Source organism: Polistes dominula, unplaced genomic scaffold (assembly GCF_049000335.1).
Source record: "Polistes dominula isolate Pdom_NZ unplaced genomic scaffold, Pdom_raw_medaka contig_26, whole genome shotgun sequence".
NCBI lineage: Eukaryota > Metazoa > Arthropoda > Insecta > Hymenoptera > Vespidae > Polistes > Polistes dominula.
Window position 1 is genome coordinate 359629 of NW_028300939.1, and position 16199 is coordinate 375827.

At 27.6% G+C, this 16199-nt stretch overlaps 3 protein-coding genes across 7 annotated transcripts; 1 reads left to right on the forward strand and 2 right to left on the reverse strand.

Annotated features, from left to right (window-relative positions):
* The first annotated feature begins 816 nt into the window (after positions 1-816).
* On the forward strand, positions 817-7234 carry LOC107073046 (uncharacterized). 4 transcript variants are annotated; one of them, XM_089171577.1, is made up of 9 exons: positions 817-1196; positions 1410-1638; positions 3187-3210; positions 3736-4075; positions 4946-5221; positions 5322-5554; positions 5781-6047; positions 6292-6547; positions 6764-7234. In XM_089171577.1, exons 4-9 carry the CDS (start codon positions 3808-3810, stop codon positions 6931-6933), a joined length of 1470 nt encoding a protein of 489 aa, XP_089027703.1. In that variant the 5' UTR covers positions 817-1196; positions 1410-1638; positions 3187-3210; positions 3736-3807; the 3' UTR covers positions 6934-7234. The 4 variants fall into 4 exon arrangements, with proteins under 4 accessions (XP_089027703.1, XP_015188937.1, XP_015188936.1 ...); XM_015333451.2 differs by lacking the exon at positions 3187-3210; XM_015333450.2 differs by lacking the exon at positions 1410-1638.
* Positions 7235-7792: 558 nt separating this feature from the next.
* LOC107073047 (uncharacterized) lies at positions 7793-12881 on the reverse strand. Of its 2 annotated transcripts, XM_015333452.2 has the most exons (3): positions 12089-12881; positions 11581-11679; positions 7793-11364 (listed from the first exon to the last, which is right to left on the reverse strand). In XM_015333452.2, the coding sequence occupies exons 1-3, from the start codon at positions 12347-12349 to the stop codon at positions 10984-10986; spliced, it is 741 nt and encodes a 246-aa protein (XP_015188938.2). In that variant the 5' UTR covers positions 12350-12881; the 3' UTR covers positions 7793-10983. The 2 variants fall into 2 exon arrangements, with proteins under 2 accessions (XP_015188938.2, XP_089027704.1); XM_089171578.1 differs by lacking the exon at positions 11581-11679 and having other exon boundaries at positions 12089-12880.
* Positions 12882-12961: 80 nt separating this feature from the next.
* On the reverse strand, positions 12962-15975 carry LOC107073050 (uncharacterized). The gene is made up of 4 exons (XM_089171579.1): positions 15579-15975; positions 15077-15172; positions 14066-14367; positions 12962-13938 (listed from the first exon to the last, which is right to left on the reverse strand). The coding sequence occupies exons 2-4, from the start codon at positions 15079-15081 to the stop codon at positions 13460-13462; spliced, it is 786 nt and encodes a 261-aa protein (XP_089027705.1). The 5' UTR covers positions 15082-15172; positions 15579-15975; the 3' UTR covers positions 12962-13459.
* Positions 15976-16199: the final 224 nt, after the last annotated feature.

Consider the following 16199-nt stretch of genomic DNA (forward strand, 5'->3'; position numbering starts at 1 on the left):
CTACATACCTTGTAAAGTGTTCAAAGCCAAGCTAACAGAAACCACGCATACGTAATAGACAAAGATCATCTTTTATGCACAATTTCATCTATTATTTATTATGCTTGATAAATAATAAAAAATTCAAATTTTGTAATGTTAAAACTTACTTAAATATTAACTAGCGTTAAATTTAAAATAATTCATGTTTCTTTGAGAAATTACAAATTTAGAAAGATTATAGATCAACATACAAAAATAATTATTCGAAACTAATTGCTGATCAATAATACGAAACATTACATCTCAATATGAAAACGTATTGAAAGTTTTTATGCACTATCTTCTATTTATACTATTACATCATAATAGTCACTTATCTTTGATAGATACTAAATCGTGTTATGTCAAACTATCGTAAAAATCGTTCCTTAAAATTTATTCGTCAATCTTTAAATAAGCTATAAAAAAGAAAATTATTGTCATAAAACAAGATAAGAATCTTAGTTTTTTTCTTTTATTATCTATATTACAAAAAAGCAATCCTTATTCTCATTGAAATTACAACAACAAAAGAAAAGATTTCCAATTATACATATATTATATAATTCTGCATTAATATATCGATCATATGAACGATCCTAGTAAACGTTTAGAATGAAATTATAATATTTGAAAAAAATAAAAATGTCTCCTTAATTTTGAGGATAATATCTAAGTTGGTTTTGGGTTTTGTGTTTTGGGGTTGGGTTTTAGGTTTTTGAGTTTTGAAGCTTTTGGGTTTGAAGCTTTTGGGTTTTTCAACTTCGTTACGGCCCTGAGTACTTGTGAACGTACGCGACTCACGAAGTGGGTAGCAGTCGTTCGTCGTCAGCCAAAGGATGCAGAACGTATGTTCGAGTTACCTACAATTTTTCGATTTCGATTGCATTTAAATCAATGTCACAACCGGTTAACGTGTTCCTATTTTATTGTTATTTTCATCTACGAATAAATTTTTGAGTACGTGAAAAACGCGCGGATGCGCAATATACGTTGGAAAAAGTCGCGTGCGCTAATCAAAGGAAACAACAAAACAGCAGCACAAAAAGGGAGGAATTTGGTGGTGAAGGTGGCGGAAAAAGAAAGTGACGACGACGACGACGACGACAAGGTGGAGGAGGAGGAGGAAGAGGATGAAGAGGGAGATGGGGTGGTAGGATGCTGGGCGGTGTCAGGTAAGGTCTCCCGAGACTTACCCCTTTTACTTTTTTTTTGTTTTAATCCTTGGGGTGTTAACCCACAGTCCAGAAAGACAAAAATCTTCATCTTCTTCTTTTTCTTCTTCGAGAAAGGAAACAAAAAATAATAATAATAATAATTAATTATAATAATATATGTTCAATTATCTTTGTACAATATAGTTAAAAATAATTTGTTCATTATTAAAGGGAAAATGAGAAACAACGGCGACGACGACAACGTTTACCTCGGTTCGGTTAAGCTCGGTCGAGTTCGGTTTAATCTCACGAACATGACCTAACCTCTGTGTCCTACTGCGTACCCATCGTGCGCGTATTTAGACTCCTTTTTTTTTATTTTTTTTGTTTGTCTATGTTACTATTTGTTTGATCGAAATAAATACAGGTGTGAGATAGATTGCGAAAGGAAAATAAAAAAGTAAGTAAAATAAGTCAATGTATAGATATAGATTTTTCTTTCTCTTTTTTTTTTTTTTTTAAAGTAGAAGTATAAAGGTGTATGTGCATTTAGGGGTGAAGTAGTAAAAGCCTTTTGTTTTCATGGTTAATACTTCGGTGGACTCGGGGGAAGTTTTAATCGATAAACGAACTGCTTGTTGCCGTTGCGGTTACCACAAAATGTGTTTTACGAAACAAGCTTGGTAAAATCTCTCGTAAGAAAGTAGTCCTTCGTAAAATAGTTCGATGGCGATGAGGGTGGGTTGAATTGGGGTGTATAGAGGGGTGTTGGTGAGAAGCCGGTTAACTCGCTTCGTTAAGTTTGCAAGACGCTAGCTACTTTTCACTCTCTCTCCCTCTCTCTTTTTCTCTCTTTTTTTCTTTTTGTTTGTTTTTTTCACTCTTTTTCTGTGCATTTCTCTATCTCTTTACATTCGCGCTTCTCTCAAATCAAGTACTACTTCTTCTACTTCTTCTATTCTTCTTTATTTTTTCTTCTTTCCTTTTCTTCTTCTTCTTATACTTATACTTACAACACAACCCTTTTTTTCTACCCCTACTGTCTTTCTCATTTGAGTACAATCTTGTAGAACGTTGACCCTTCTTAATTCGTTTCTAGTACTTAGTCAGTATTCTCTTATAAAACCGACATTGTGGTAGATGATATTTTATGTATATATATACAGAAAGAGAAAGAAATAAAGAGACATATACTTTTCTTTTTTTCCCCCTTTTATTCTTTTTATTTAGTCCGTACAAAAGTGTGAGAGAACTACAAACAGACCTTTTTTATTCACTCGTGATGTTTTGTGAATAAAATATATTTGTTATCGTCATGGTTATACATCGAAGATTGTTTTATACTTTGTGTATTTTCATACGAATTACATATTGCAAACGGTTAGGCAACTGATTTGCACTCAAAAGGTTAAAAGTTTGATATTTTTTATAATTGCATTGTGAGATAAATTTTGTTCATTTTTACCTTTTTCTATACGAGCGATTACAGTTGTTTCATAAACGTGGGTGTAGTCAAACAGAAAAATCTGCCTATAACGAAAGGGTTAAAATCCCAACAACAACGTTAACAGTAAGATTAGTGTTTTATATTTTATTTTATACAATTTTATTTTTTTTTTCAAAATCCCTCCCAATATTCTTGTGCACTCAACCAAAGTGTGATTTATTATCTCTCGCGATGCGTGCCATATTGTAACGTTGAGGAATTAAAAAAAAAAAAAAATAAAAATAATAGCGAATAAATAAAAAAAATAATCGACCATTTAAAAAATAAAATAATCGGTATGAATGTGATAATCTCAGCATTTAATAAAAATAACAAGAACAAACATTTATCCATTTTTCGAATCCCCCTTTTGATCAACAATGATAAATTTCACTCTGTTTTATTTAGAAAAAAAAAATCTTTTCTATATTGAAGTAACGATAAAAAAGAATAATGTATACCTTTACAAACTCCTTCCTTCGTTATCTGATATATTTTAATTTATAATTTATATTCTTTTAGATTAACTCAAGAAAAAGAAAAAAAGTGAGTGTTATTTTAATGAATAAAGTTAATCGATAAGCAAACTTAAAAGCAGTGTGCGTTGAGATCTTTTTTGTTTAGCTAATATTTATTTTCTCTCTCTCTCTCTTTATCTTTCTTTAACCGTTTGAGAATATCGTAAAAAAAAAGTGGAAGTTTAAAAAATGCTCTCCACTTTGCCGGATATCGATCTCGTTATTGTTTTCGAACATTTCATTCGGATCAAGAGTACGCTTGAGAAGAGTTGCTGCTGCATTTCAACTTTATTTCATTTCGATTCACATTTCACCTTTGACTTTTTTTTTTAACCGATTAATGCTCAAACAAAAAATTAGAGCCTTATATGTATCTTTCAATGTATTAAAACATGTTTTAAATGAATTCAATGTCAAGTTAGAGAGAGAGGGAGAGAAAGATACATTTGAATGAACAAAAAATATAAAATAATATAATAAATAAAAAATAAAACAATTGTTGATTTATACGAGTTTTCAAATTACAATTATGAGGATTTTGTTCGATTTGCAGAAAGTTTATTAATTAAATCGAAAAACCGCAAATCTGGCGAACCTGGGGAATCTCGCGAGTTGCGTTTCTACGATGATAGACGACGAGGAACAAGAAGAGTTACGTTGTACCGGAAGTGACGTTGAAATAGAGGAATACACGGATACGGAAGAGTCACCGTATGTTGTCGGTGCTGCTTATCGTACCAGTTCTGAAAAAATTTTCGATAAAAGTAGAGCTACATGGCAAAAATGTACCTTTCTAATCACCCTATTTACCGTGGTTACATCCGTAACAGTTCTTGTTATCGGTTTTCCACTATATCTTGAAAGCATCAGTGCCGTATCTAATGGTTACACTGGTAAGTTCATATATATGTGTGTCGTTTGTGCAATTATATATTATATATTAATATGATAAATCTATTTACTTATAAACTTCAATATAAATGAAATATTTGATCATACATTTATTATATGGAATTAACTTATAAAAGTTTTACAAATAATGATAAGTACGCGAATAATATTGAAATAGATATAGAATATAATATTTTAGTTATTCTCAGGGATATTTTTTTTGTTTACTTTATCTTGAAAATGATGGTGTCATTTTTTTCTAACGTTTATATAATCCGATAGGTATGATGGATGATCATATAGTATTTTTATCGACAACTTTTGAAAGGGTTTTCAAATTGTATGCATGAAAAATATATGTTCGTGTAGACGTAACTTTTTTATAAAAAAAGAAGAAAAATACTTTTCGTTATCGATTATTATCTATTTTTTTTTTTTCAAGTTAAAGCATCGTATGCCAATGTCTGATCATTCATTTTTATCAGGTGTAATTTTTTGTTCTAACAACATTCTAATAAATATGAATAATGTTTAAAATAGATATACTTATAAGATTTATCATCTCGTTATTTGAAGATTTATAAACGCGAGATCACTGACCGTAAATAATGCAGCTTACCCAGGAGAATGAAGATTTCTTATATATATAATATAATAGATAAATTCTCATAGTAAGGACCTTGTTAGTATGAAAAATATATCTTCTTTTTATCAAACAAATTGTCGGTAAAAATGAATTTTTATTCTTGCAATGATGAAATACAAAATGTATAAAATATCATCCTATGCACTAAAGTAATTTAAGAAAGAAAAAAAGAATTACATGAATTATTTATATAATTCTTGAAAATATAATATTATATTTTTCTTAGGTCTTCTCTTCAGTGCTTTCGGTTCTGCTTGTATCCTCGGTTTCGTTTACTTCGTAAACGATAAAATTTCTCCACCTCCACCTTTGGTACCAAATTCTATGAGAATAAGAATACCACGTTGCATGCTTATCAAAATAAGCACAATTTATGCACTTTCTGGTATTCTCGTTGCCCTATCACTCGATCAAAATCGAGTTCTTTGTCATCTGCAGGATCCTATCAAAGGCATAACTCTACTTTTCTCTCTGGTTTATTATTTCTTCTTCTCTCGCAAAAGTAAGGAGATTACAACACGCATTTATTTGAAAAATCAATCACAACAAATAATTTCAATTATTTTCCAAATAATTGTAAAATATTAACAATTTTTTTTTAGTGATGAGCCTTCAACGAATATTTGCAAGCACTACGATAATAGTAGGACTGTTTATAAGCGTTGACTATGGTCTTTGCGATGAATTTCGTTGTAGAGGAAGAGAAGTGTCAGCTCATACAGCAACGATGAGAGGATCCTGGGGGGTCAGAGCTGTCTGGACGTTCGTTTACGTTGGTGCACTTGCCGCTTTTGCCATGTTCTTCACAATGCTCGAGCGCCATTATACGACTGGGGTAAATTTCCGAGATTTTTTTTTCTTTCTTTTTAATTACTCCACCCAATTATAACGTTGCTCATTTTTTTTCTCTCATTCCAAACTATAGAGACATTTTTTTTCAATGAAAATATGAAAAATTAGATGCTATTTTTAATAATTAATTACAAGTGTTTAAGAAAAAAATGAATCTATCGAAATATCAGTTTTAAAATGATACAACTCATAGAATTTTGTTTCAACAGCAACAACACATTTGTCAATTATTGACAACACAACCAAATTCTTTTCTTTACACCGTATCACGTTTGGTATCTTCTCGTGACATTCGACGAAGAGGATCGGAAGAGGAAGGTGGAAGATTGTTACACGTTACAGATCCGGATCCAACGATAAAGCCCAAAAATTATCCAAAACCGCCAATACTTCAGACTCTTTTTCATGTACATGTGATCACATTTTTTGCGATTCTTACATTGTGTTGGTTGGATACGTTGCCTGGCATTGGTAGGGTAAGTATCATAAATGAAAATAAAAAAATAACATTTAAATATGTTATCTCAAGAATTGATTTTTAAACAAAACTTATATATTATTATTTATAATAGTAAAATAACTTCATGGAAATGTGATTTTTGCGTGCTCATGCATTTGAGTTGTAGAACAAGAAAGATCAATGTTTTTCTACAAAATTTAAATAAATATAAGATTAAAATTGAGTGTAACGTTGTTTAACGTTGTTTAACGTTGTTTAAGGGACTTTCACCAGTCGACTTGTACCGTACCGTTGAACACGGTTTATCCTGCCACTTTAAAACAGTCGACTCTTGCTCAAACGTATCCAGCCATGCTTGGATTTGTCTATTAGCTTACGTAGTATTTGTAATATCGTCCCTTAACTTTCTGTCGATGTGCGAAAGTGCAGTCTTTACTGTCGCTGCAGCTACAGTTTCTCTTCCTCTCTCTGGCATTTGGTGGAGTATTTACAAAATGAACGTTAGTGCTAACGGCGGTGAGTTTATTAAACTTCAAATACACATATATACAAGTTAAATTTAACTATTAGAACAATGTTTCAAATAAGGAAACTTTCGGTTTCCTATTTTAGTTTTTGGTAAGTTTCAATTATTTATTTTAAAATATCAAAATAATGTGCCGAATTGTTCGATTCGGATCTATAACTATCAATTATTATATTTTAATAAATTGAAATGTCCTGTTGAAATAGGTTTTATCGTATGGTCACCTGGAGTAACAGGCGAATTAATTTGCGCATTACTTGGTCTTCCCGTTGTACTTCTTGGTTTGGGTTTACTCGTCAGATCTCACTTCAGGGATACTCAAGCTTTTTATCAAACTATACAACCACCTGATATACAACGTGATTGTCACAGATAAATCCTTCCTAAGGTATTGGTATCTTTTTCACGCACATATATATAAAGTGCATCAATAGTAAAGAAAAATAAAAAAGATAATAAATCGATCTGTAAACATACGCACACATACGACGATTATCTTACGTCTGACAATTTTTTGAAAAAAAAAAATATTAAAAAAAAAAGAAAGGAAGAAAAAAATGGAAGGAATGATGAAAATGGTTCTACTGTTAATTAAAAGTGGATCGATTTTTCCTATCTAACGCCAAACACATAAGCAAAAGTATCCGTCGAAGCCGCAGAACGTTATTGCTAGTTTATATTTTATTTTGATATAACGAAACATTCTGAAGGAAAAAATAAAATGAAGAAGAACAAAAAAATATATATATATACTATATAGAAAAAACAATAAAAAAGAAAGATAGAAAAACAGGAAAAAAACAGTGAGAAGAGCAGAAATATATCTAGTGAAAGTAAATATAAAAAAAAAATACAAAAAAAAAATTACAAAATAATAAGACGACAAAAAAAGAAATAAGGAGGAACTACTTTTGTAGGAAATAAAACAAAATAAAAAAATATTATGCACGGCTCGTGTGTTTCTAGCAAAACTGAAAGTTTCGTACTTTGATGTACCTTTAGATTTCACGTTTTTCTTTTCGCAGTATATATGTAATACATATATATTATATAAACATATATAGAATATATTATAATATACACATAAATATATATACATATATATATATAGATATATATTCGTTTGAATATAATAATAATAATATAGCATTGACTGCGCAAAGCGCATAAGAAGAGTTGTTCGCTGAAGAAAAAGTATTTTTTTATACGGATAAATTTTTTTAAAAACCGCTTCTTCTTCTTCTTCTTATCTCTATATATTATTATTAGAAAGAAAAATTCTTATTGGATGTTTCCACAGAGACCAGAAAAAAAATTGTCAAAAAAAAAACAAATGTAGAAGTTTTAAAAAGGAGCTTTGCTAAAACATTTGCTAAGGTAAAACGAACGAAGAAAAAGAGAAAAAAAGAAAATAAGAAAAAGCATTTAAGTATATGTCGACGAAGCAATTAAACTATTTTATTACCGTTCTCATGCCAGGTAGAAAAAACATGAAGTCGCAGTTAGCTTAACTGAAAAAAAAAAATAAAAAATACTAAAAAGTTGATATAAAAAACGATTTATCTATTTTTGTCTGTTTTTCTTTTTCTTTTTAATACTTTCTTATTTTCTTAAAGATAAATTTTTATTTGACAGTATTAAAGTGCATAACATCGTTAATTATTATATTGTTTCGTTATGTGTGTTGTTATTCGTTTATTTATTTGAAAAAGAAACTGTTAATATTATCTTTTTCTTTTACGTACACGTTACGTAATTACATGTACAAAATCTAATCATTCTAATTGTGATATTTTCTTACGTTTACAAATATTATTATATGTTTATCTTTTTTGATAATTTTATTTTATTTCAGATAAAATATAACATAGCAAATAAAAAGATATAATGTTGTGTTTTACTTGTATGTATTTAATTTTGATTTTAGAAACTAATATCAAAAGAAATCAAATCTCTTTAAAATCATTTCGCGAATGAAACTAACATAATTACGTAATAGAACGAAGGGTGAGTATGGAAGTGAAATAAGCGAACAAAAAAACAAAAAAGAAATAAAATATATTTAATATATTTGTGCCAAATTTTCCAAGTTTTCCGTATATAAATTCGAACGTTATATTAAAATATATATAATATATAATATAATATATACTCATATATAGGAAGTGAGAGAAATATAAAATAAAAAAAAGTATTTCATTAGTCTTACGTACGTAATATAATAAAATAACGATATGTTAATAATATTTTAATGTCATTTATCTGTGTCAGCTTATACAATGTAATAACGAAATAAATAGTTTGTTGAATGTATGTTAAATCGATTAAACGTTAGAAATATAAAATTATTAATAATAATAATAATAGTTTATAAGTGAAAAAAAGAGAGTGAAAGAGGGGGTGTAGGGATGGAGAGATAATTATTCATTGTTGGAAGTATTGTATTTACATTAATCATATTTTAATGGGTAATAATCCTATATACGTCCACATTTTTACAATTACAAATAATAAGCGCATTCCATTGACGCCAAAAACAATAAACTTGAAAACACACGATAAAAGAAAAAAAGAAAAATAAAGTGAAAAATTAAAACAACTAATAATACTCAAGAATAAAACGATTAATAACAATATTTAATATAATAATAATAATATTAACATTTAATAATAAGGATGATGAGGTAATGAACGTTTGTTAATTTCGTAACATTTGAACATTAAAGTATTAAACGGAAAAGAAATCACAATCCTAACTCAAATAATGATGATAATAACAGCTTGTAGAATAAGTAAATTGCACTCGAGAAACAGGTATATATAATCATTTAAAAAAGTGTTGGTTTATTAGAAATATATGAAACGTAAATCGAAGTTATTGATCTCTAATTATGATGTGACATAAAAGATTTGTATTAAAATATGTGAAAAAAATAAGATTATATATGTATATAGATATAAGTAATGTTTTGATGATATATTTATATAATAATAAATAAATATATGTATAACATGTATGTGATATTGGAACAGTTAAGTGCTTGGATATCGAAACGTAGAAATACGCCGTAATAACATAAGAGAGTGGCTTCTGAAAATGATTTGTTACAAGAAAATTTAGATAAATAAATTTAATAAAAATAAAAAAAAATAAATAAAAATAGCTGCCAAGAAAAATATGAGAAAAAAATTAATTCGTAGTAATTATCAGAGAGCCACGATCTTTTTGTAATGTTTTATTAGCAAGAAATAATTTAAAAAAAAACTTGCAGTACAATTTGTATCACTCGTATAATGTAATTTATTATAAATTATAGTTTTCGTACTTAACAATAGGCAAAAATTAGCAGGAACCGCTCGGATATAAATATATACACACAAATATTTAAAAAGGAAAAAAAAGAGATTGTAATAAGCGTTTTTAATAAAAATAACTTTCTGAAATTCACATGTATTCCGATCTCGTCAAATTTGTTGTTTTAGCCAATTAAATTATATTCTAAAAAAAAAAAAAAAATAAAATCAATCAATCATTTAAAGCACGAAAATAACAAAATGTATATAATTATAATATCTGTACGGTTTCTTCGCTAAGTATTTTAAACGTTTCTCGTTTTTAATCGATCAAAATTACTCGATGTCAATGTAATCGATAGCATGCGCTATAATTGGCGATTCGGTTTTTTATAGATTTGCGATATAATCGAGAAAACGAATTTAATAAAGATACACGAAATGCAAGGTTGGCCTACGAAACTTTTTCAAAATAACAGAATTTTTCTTTTTTGCCAAAATTATTTTCATTTAAATCTTGCGATTAAAAACATTTATTTTAATATTTGTATTAAAAAAAAAAAAAAGCATTAACTCACACTAGAAGGAAATAATTGATTTTTTTAAACGATTTTAAAAATACTTTAGGACCACCTTGCATAATCACATATTAATTACCAAGATAATGTGTAAGAGAATGAAAGGGGAGAAAAAGAAAAGAAGAAAAAAAAATACTTAAAAATAAGAATTGCCATTGCGCTTCATTCAGATTGACGCTTTAATAAATAATGTTACTATATATATTTAGCCAGCGCGCGATCAACAGTGCCGTATAATTTATATACAAGGCGTCTTCCTAAATAAGATACAATATTTATGGTAGAAACGTATGAATATCTATGAAAATAAAAACCGAAAGAATTAAGAATTTCCAATTTGAAAAAATGGATATTAGAAACGAAGAAAAGTTAAGATTAGGTATAGTAAAGAATACGATGTAGAATAAAATATAAAAAAAAAAAAAAAATGAGAAAAAAAAATGGAAAAAGGAAAAAAGGAAAAAAACAACTATTAATTATCGTTTACCATTTAAAAAAATATTCACAAATATTCATGATTAATAATAATATAAACAATGTTTGTGCCTTTTCGTTTATAATTTAAAGGCAACCAATATAACCCTTTTATGATTACTATCTATCCTTTCTGACATTTTTTTACCATTAACCGTATAATCTTCGTACAACAATTCGGCTAAAAATTCACCACCTAGTTTTTCACCTATACGTATAGAATAATTCGAGGAATAAACAGCAATAGCTACGTTTGGTATAGCATTTTTCAAAACTATGTCCCCACCCATCGAGATTTTTTGAATTTCACCTTTTTGCAACATTTTTCCTAATGTTAAACTAGATTTGGTTAATCCAAGACCGATTCCACGTTTACGATATTTCGTATCGACTGCGATGTAAAACATTTCCAATATTGCATCGGTCTCATATTTTTCGAATAAATTCACCGTTGATTCGAACTAAATAAATGAAAAATAATATTAATAAATAAATGATAGATTAGACAGGAAATAAAGAAAATAAAACATAAAAAGAAGTTACGAAATAATATTGAAATTTTTCAATGATTTCCAATTTATGATTTCATTTAATACGTGTGTTATATTAAAAATATAATTATATATATATATATATAATTGTTATTTATTGGATTAATATTTTATTAAAGTACTCACATTATTGAGAAAACGTGTAAGCTCGATACAAGAACTATGCTTTATATTTTGATTCACGAATTTACCGAGTTCATCCTCTTCTCCTTCTTTCAAAGGAATCTTCAAATAAAACAAACGGTATTATCTTATTAAGATTTTTTTCTTGTTTTCTTTTTTTTTACCTTATCAATTGGAAATAAAAATAAAAAGAAACGTCTATCTTTTCTACATAAAGAAAATTAACTCAACTTTGCATCGAGTTAACGTAAGTGAAGACAATTAGGGACAATTGGTCTTTTTAATCCCCACTCCTTGTTCTTGCAATTATTAAACCAGTGTTTTTTTAACATTTTCCAACACACTTTCTCATTAATAATTTTACGTTGTTATATAATATTTGAGTTAATAAATTCTCGAATATTTTTTTTTAACTTGGTACGCAATGTAAAAATCAATATATTAAAGTAATATATATATATATATATATTACTATATATAAATAGTATTATATAAAAATTAGTATACTTGCATGCATTTTATTGAATATCACCCCAGTCATTTCTTTCGTTTCACTTTCTAAAGCTATTATAGAAATTCCATCTTTAACAACTTCCTTAAAAATCAATTGCATTTCCTCAGGTGCACCAGGTTCTTCAAACATACCCATTCCTATAGCAATATTTTCATGTACCATCGTACTAGCTTGAATACGTAATGCATCATCTAATTTATCTTTTGTTAGTAATACATAATCGATTCCACTTTCTTGTAAAATTAATTGGGATTCCATTTTTCCAACAGTATTATTATTACACGACTCGCGAGAAAATGGTACTGCGTTCAATTAATATAAGAAGTGCAAAATACCCACCCACCCCCTTCTACATATGTGCTGCACGATAAAATATATAAAGTTTATATTTAATTTTGTGTTTTTATCTCACGTCTCTCGTTGTGTTGTCGTCGTTGTTAAAAAAAATTCTTTTTATAAATATTTAAGTTTACAGATAAGATTTATAAGAGTTATCACGCGATATCTTGCATTTGTTAAAGAAGACGAGCTTACTTGGAGAATAGCTTTCAAACAACTGAACTTAATTCGATCTTACTACCAAGAAATGTTATAGTTGTGTGAGCGTGTACATCATACATGCAAAACGCCTACGCTTCAATATATTCTACTTTATAAATCTGTTATTTATGCATTTAATATTTACAAGCGAACATGTTTCCGTGATAATGCTTATATCATTATTTAATATCGTTGATAACGTTAATCAAATATTTTCCTTTTATATAATTTAATTAAATAAATAACTATATATGTATTAATGTGTACGAGAATATATTATCTTTCATTGTGATAAGAATAGAATATATATATACAAATAATATAATATAATTATTGTTTTGTAAAATAATTTTATTTGAAAGAATACATAAATTATGCTTTTATTAAAATAATGACCTCTATTAAAAATGACAATTAGCTTAATATTTAAATACGTGTTATATGTATAAATGTATATATGTAGCTTATAGTTACTGTCATCATCAACGAAAATGTTTCCATATTCGTATCGACGTTACACAAGTAATATATTATTCCCTGGTACTATACACAGTATATCTCCTCGATGCTATTACGTAAAGATTCTAGTTAACAGGTGAATCGATAGTTTTGTCATACGTTTTACTATCGTTTCAAATAAAAACATATCTTTCAAGTATGTTCTATTATATTATTTTACTTCTTTTTATGACATTAAATTAAAAATAAAAAAAATAATAAAATAAGATTTCTATTCTAAAATCGTAATAGTCTTTTATAACAACTTAACAGTTTTATTGTGGTTGTAGTAATTATTATGCAAATAATTTCAGTGGTAGAAAAATATGTTTATGAAATTCTTTTAGTGGCCAAAACGCAATATTTCTCCTCCTTATCAAGTATCTCGCTATATTTCTTACCGTCATATTCAAATTTATCGAAACTGACTTCTAACAATGTTTCAAAACCCAATTTCCTACCAATTTTTTGCGAATAAATCGAGGTAAAAATAGCTGAAATTAAATTTGGTACTGCATCGTAATTATTTATAGAATTATTATCTTTAACCGAAACAGGAATTTTCACTTGTTCTCCGCATTTCAATTTTCTACAAATTTCTATCGCAGATGATATCAATAGTTCTCCTATTCTACGTTTAGAAAATTCCGGTAATACCGCTATAAACATTAATTCAAAAATGCATTTAACGTTGTAGTGTTGAAAGAGATTGTAACTCGCATCAATGTCTATCATGAAATCGACCAATGCTTTTGAAGATTTGCATTTACAAGTTTCACTGAAACGTTCGAATGAACTTTTTCTTTTCCATTTCCAGGAAGCTAAAAAAAAAAAAAAATACAACATTTATTAATTTTAATGAACAATTTGAATTTCATTTTCATTTTACGTAAGATAATTATCGTTTAATAATCTATTAAAGATGAAATATTTAAATATTTATAATTACTTGAATTTTGTTGAAAAGTGCGCCAACTACTTTGCCGGTTTCAACTTCAAGGGCTACGATGCTTACGCCGTCTTTCGCGGCATCCAAACAAAGTTCGATCAATTCATCTGCAGCACCAGGTTCTGATAAAATACCAACGGCCTTGCATACACTCTCTTGCGTAAAGAAACTGGTTCTTATTACGTCGAGAGCACCCGATAATGTATCGTTAGTCAATGATTCAAATTCAATGGCCTCGTCCGTCGTTGAACCCCACAGCCGATAAGGTGACATTCTCTTCTTCTCTGTTCTATCACATACAAAAATAGGTCACGTGTCTGTATATATATATATATATATATATATATATATATATACACACACATACACATTCAAGCGCAAAAACAAGCAACATTTACTATATTTATTATACATTTTCAACGTAATATGTAAATTAAATAACGAAATGGTTCATATATATTTTTTTTTTCAATATTTTTATATAGAATTTTTAAATCTTATCTCGACGAATCTCCTTAATCGCTATATCTTATCTCTTCTTAATAAATAACATACTTAATTATTTTCATTGGTAGATAAGTCTATCGAAAATAATTGTTTTTAGTTAATTCGTGATATTTTCTTATTTCTCTCTCAGTATTTCACTCACTTCAGTATTAATTCGTGGAATAATGTATATTTAATGATAAATATTATAAAAATAAATCAGTTAGGATGACGAATATGTTCGTCATAAAACGAGATAGATAACATTCATTATTTCCTCTTTATATGTTTCAATATTTGCATTTTTTTATGCAGTTACTTTTCTTATAAGGTTTTTTTACATAAGGAATTGTCAAAATTCTTTTTTTTTTAAATAATCGAAGAGGCGAAAAATTATGGAATTTAAGAAACAAATTATTTTTACGAATAATAAAAAGATAATTAGGCTTGTTGTTGTTTTTTTTTGTTTTTGTTTAATGGCAAAGAAATAACAAACATTTCAAGATACATACCCCATTTTTGTAACAAAGATTATTCCTTCACAACAGTTCGTGAAATACTGATCATGTTTAACGTTGAATATATTTTCTTTTATGGTTTCATGAGTTCTGTCGATAAGAAAGCATTCTGTTTCGTAAGAACGCAAGTTTACTCATTATATATATATATATATATATATATATATATATATATATATATATATATATATATATATATATATATATATATATATACAAATTTACTCTTGTACTCATTTATTTCTTTACGTCTACTTTATGTCTAAAAGACATAATATTTCGAACATCTTTTACATTTTTTTAAAACTTATGACACGCAAAATATTATGTTAATTTTGTCGTCGTTCATAAGATAAAAATAATAATTATGAACTTTGTTTCTTTTATTATTTTTTGCAATTTATCGCAGTTTTAGCGATTCCAAGTATTATTTTATATCGAAATTTTGTTTCTATTTTCTCTCCTTTTAAACGATTCTTATTTTTTTATTACTTACCGTTTTTCTAACGTTTCACATTAGCTTCGAGATATGATTTTTAATAAAATTTAATTTGTTTTGATTTAATTACTTCTCTCGTAGAATTGTATTTTCAAACGTTTTCGAATTAAATGAAATTCCCGAGGAGAATTTGCTGCTAAGAAGCAAAGTAACACAGACATTCCTCTTTTGCAAGGCCATTTAGTTCGTGAGATACAGCAAAGTGAAACTGAAGATATATATAGATACATTGCACGTATCAGCTCGCATTTGCGCAAACCAAGAAATTGTCTTATAAATATATATATATTCAAACGTTAGTAACAAGTTTCTCTTCGTATAATTTAATTCAAATTATTACATTCATTTTTTCTTCATTTCTTTCATAATTTCTTTCTAAGAAATTAATTGTAAGATCGACAGAACTATAACTATAACGAAAACCACATTTTTATTTTAGTTGGACAAATAAATAATAAAAATTATAAAAGTCATTCCTCTTTTTCTTCATCTTTTAATTTTTTTATTTTGATTCTTTTAATTAAAAGAATCTCATCGCGTGTTACAAATTTCTTCTCTCGAACTTATGTAATCGTAAAACAGAGCAGATACAAAAAATTGTCATTTAAGAATATTAAT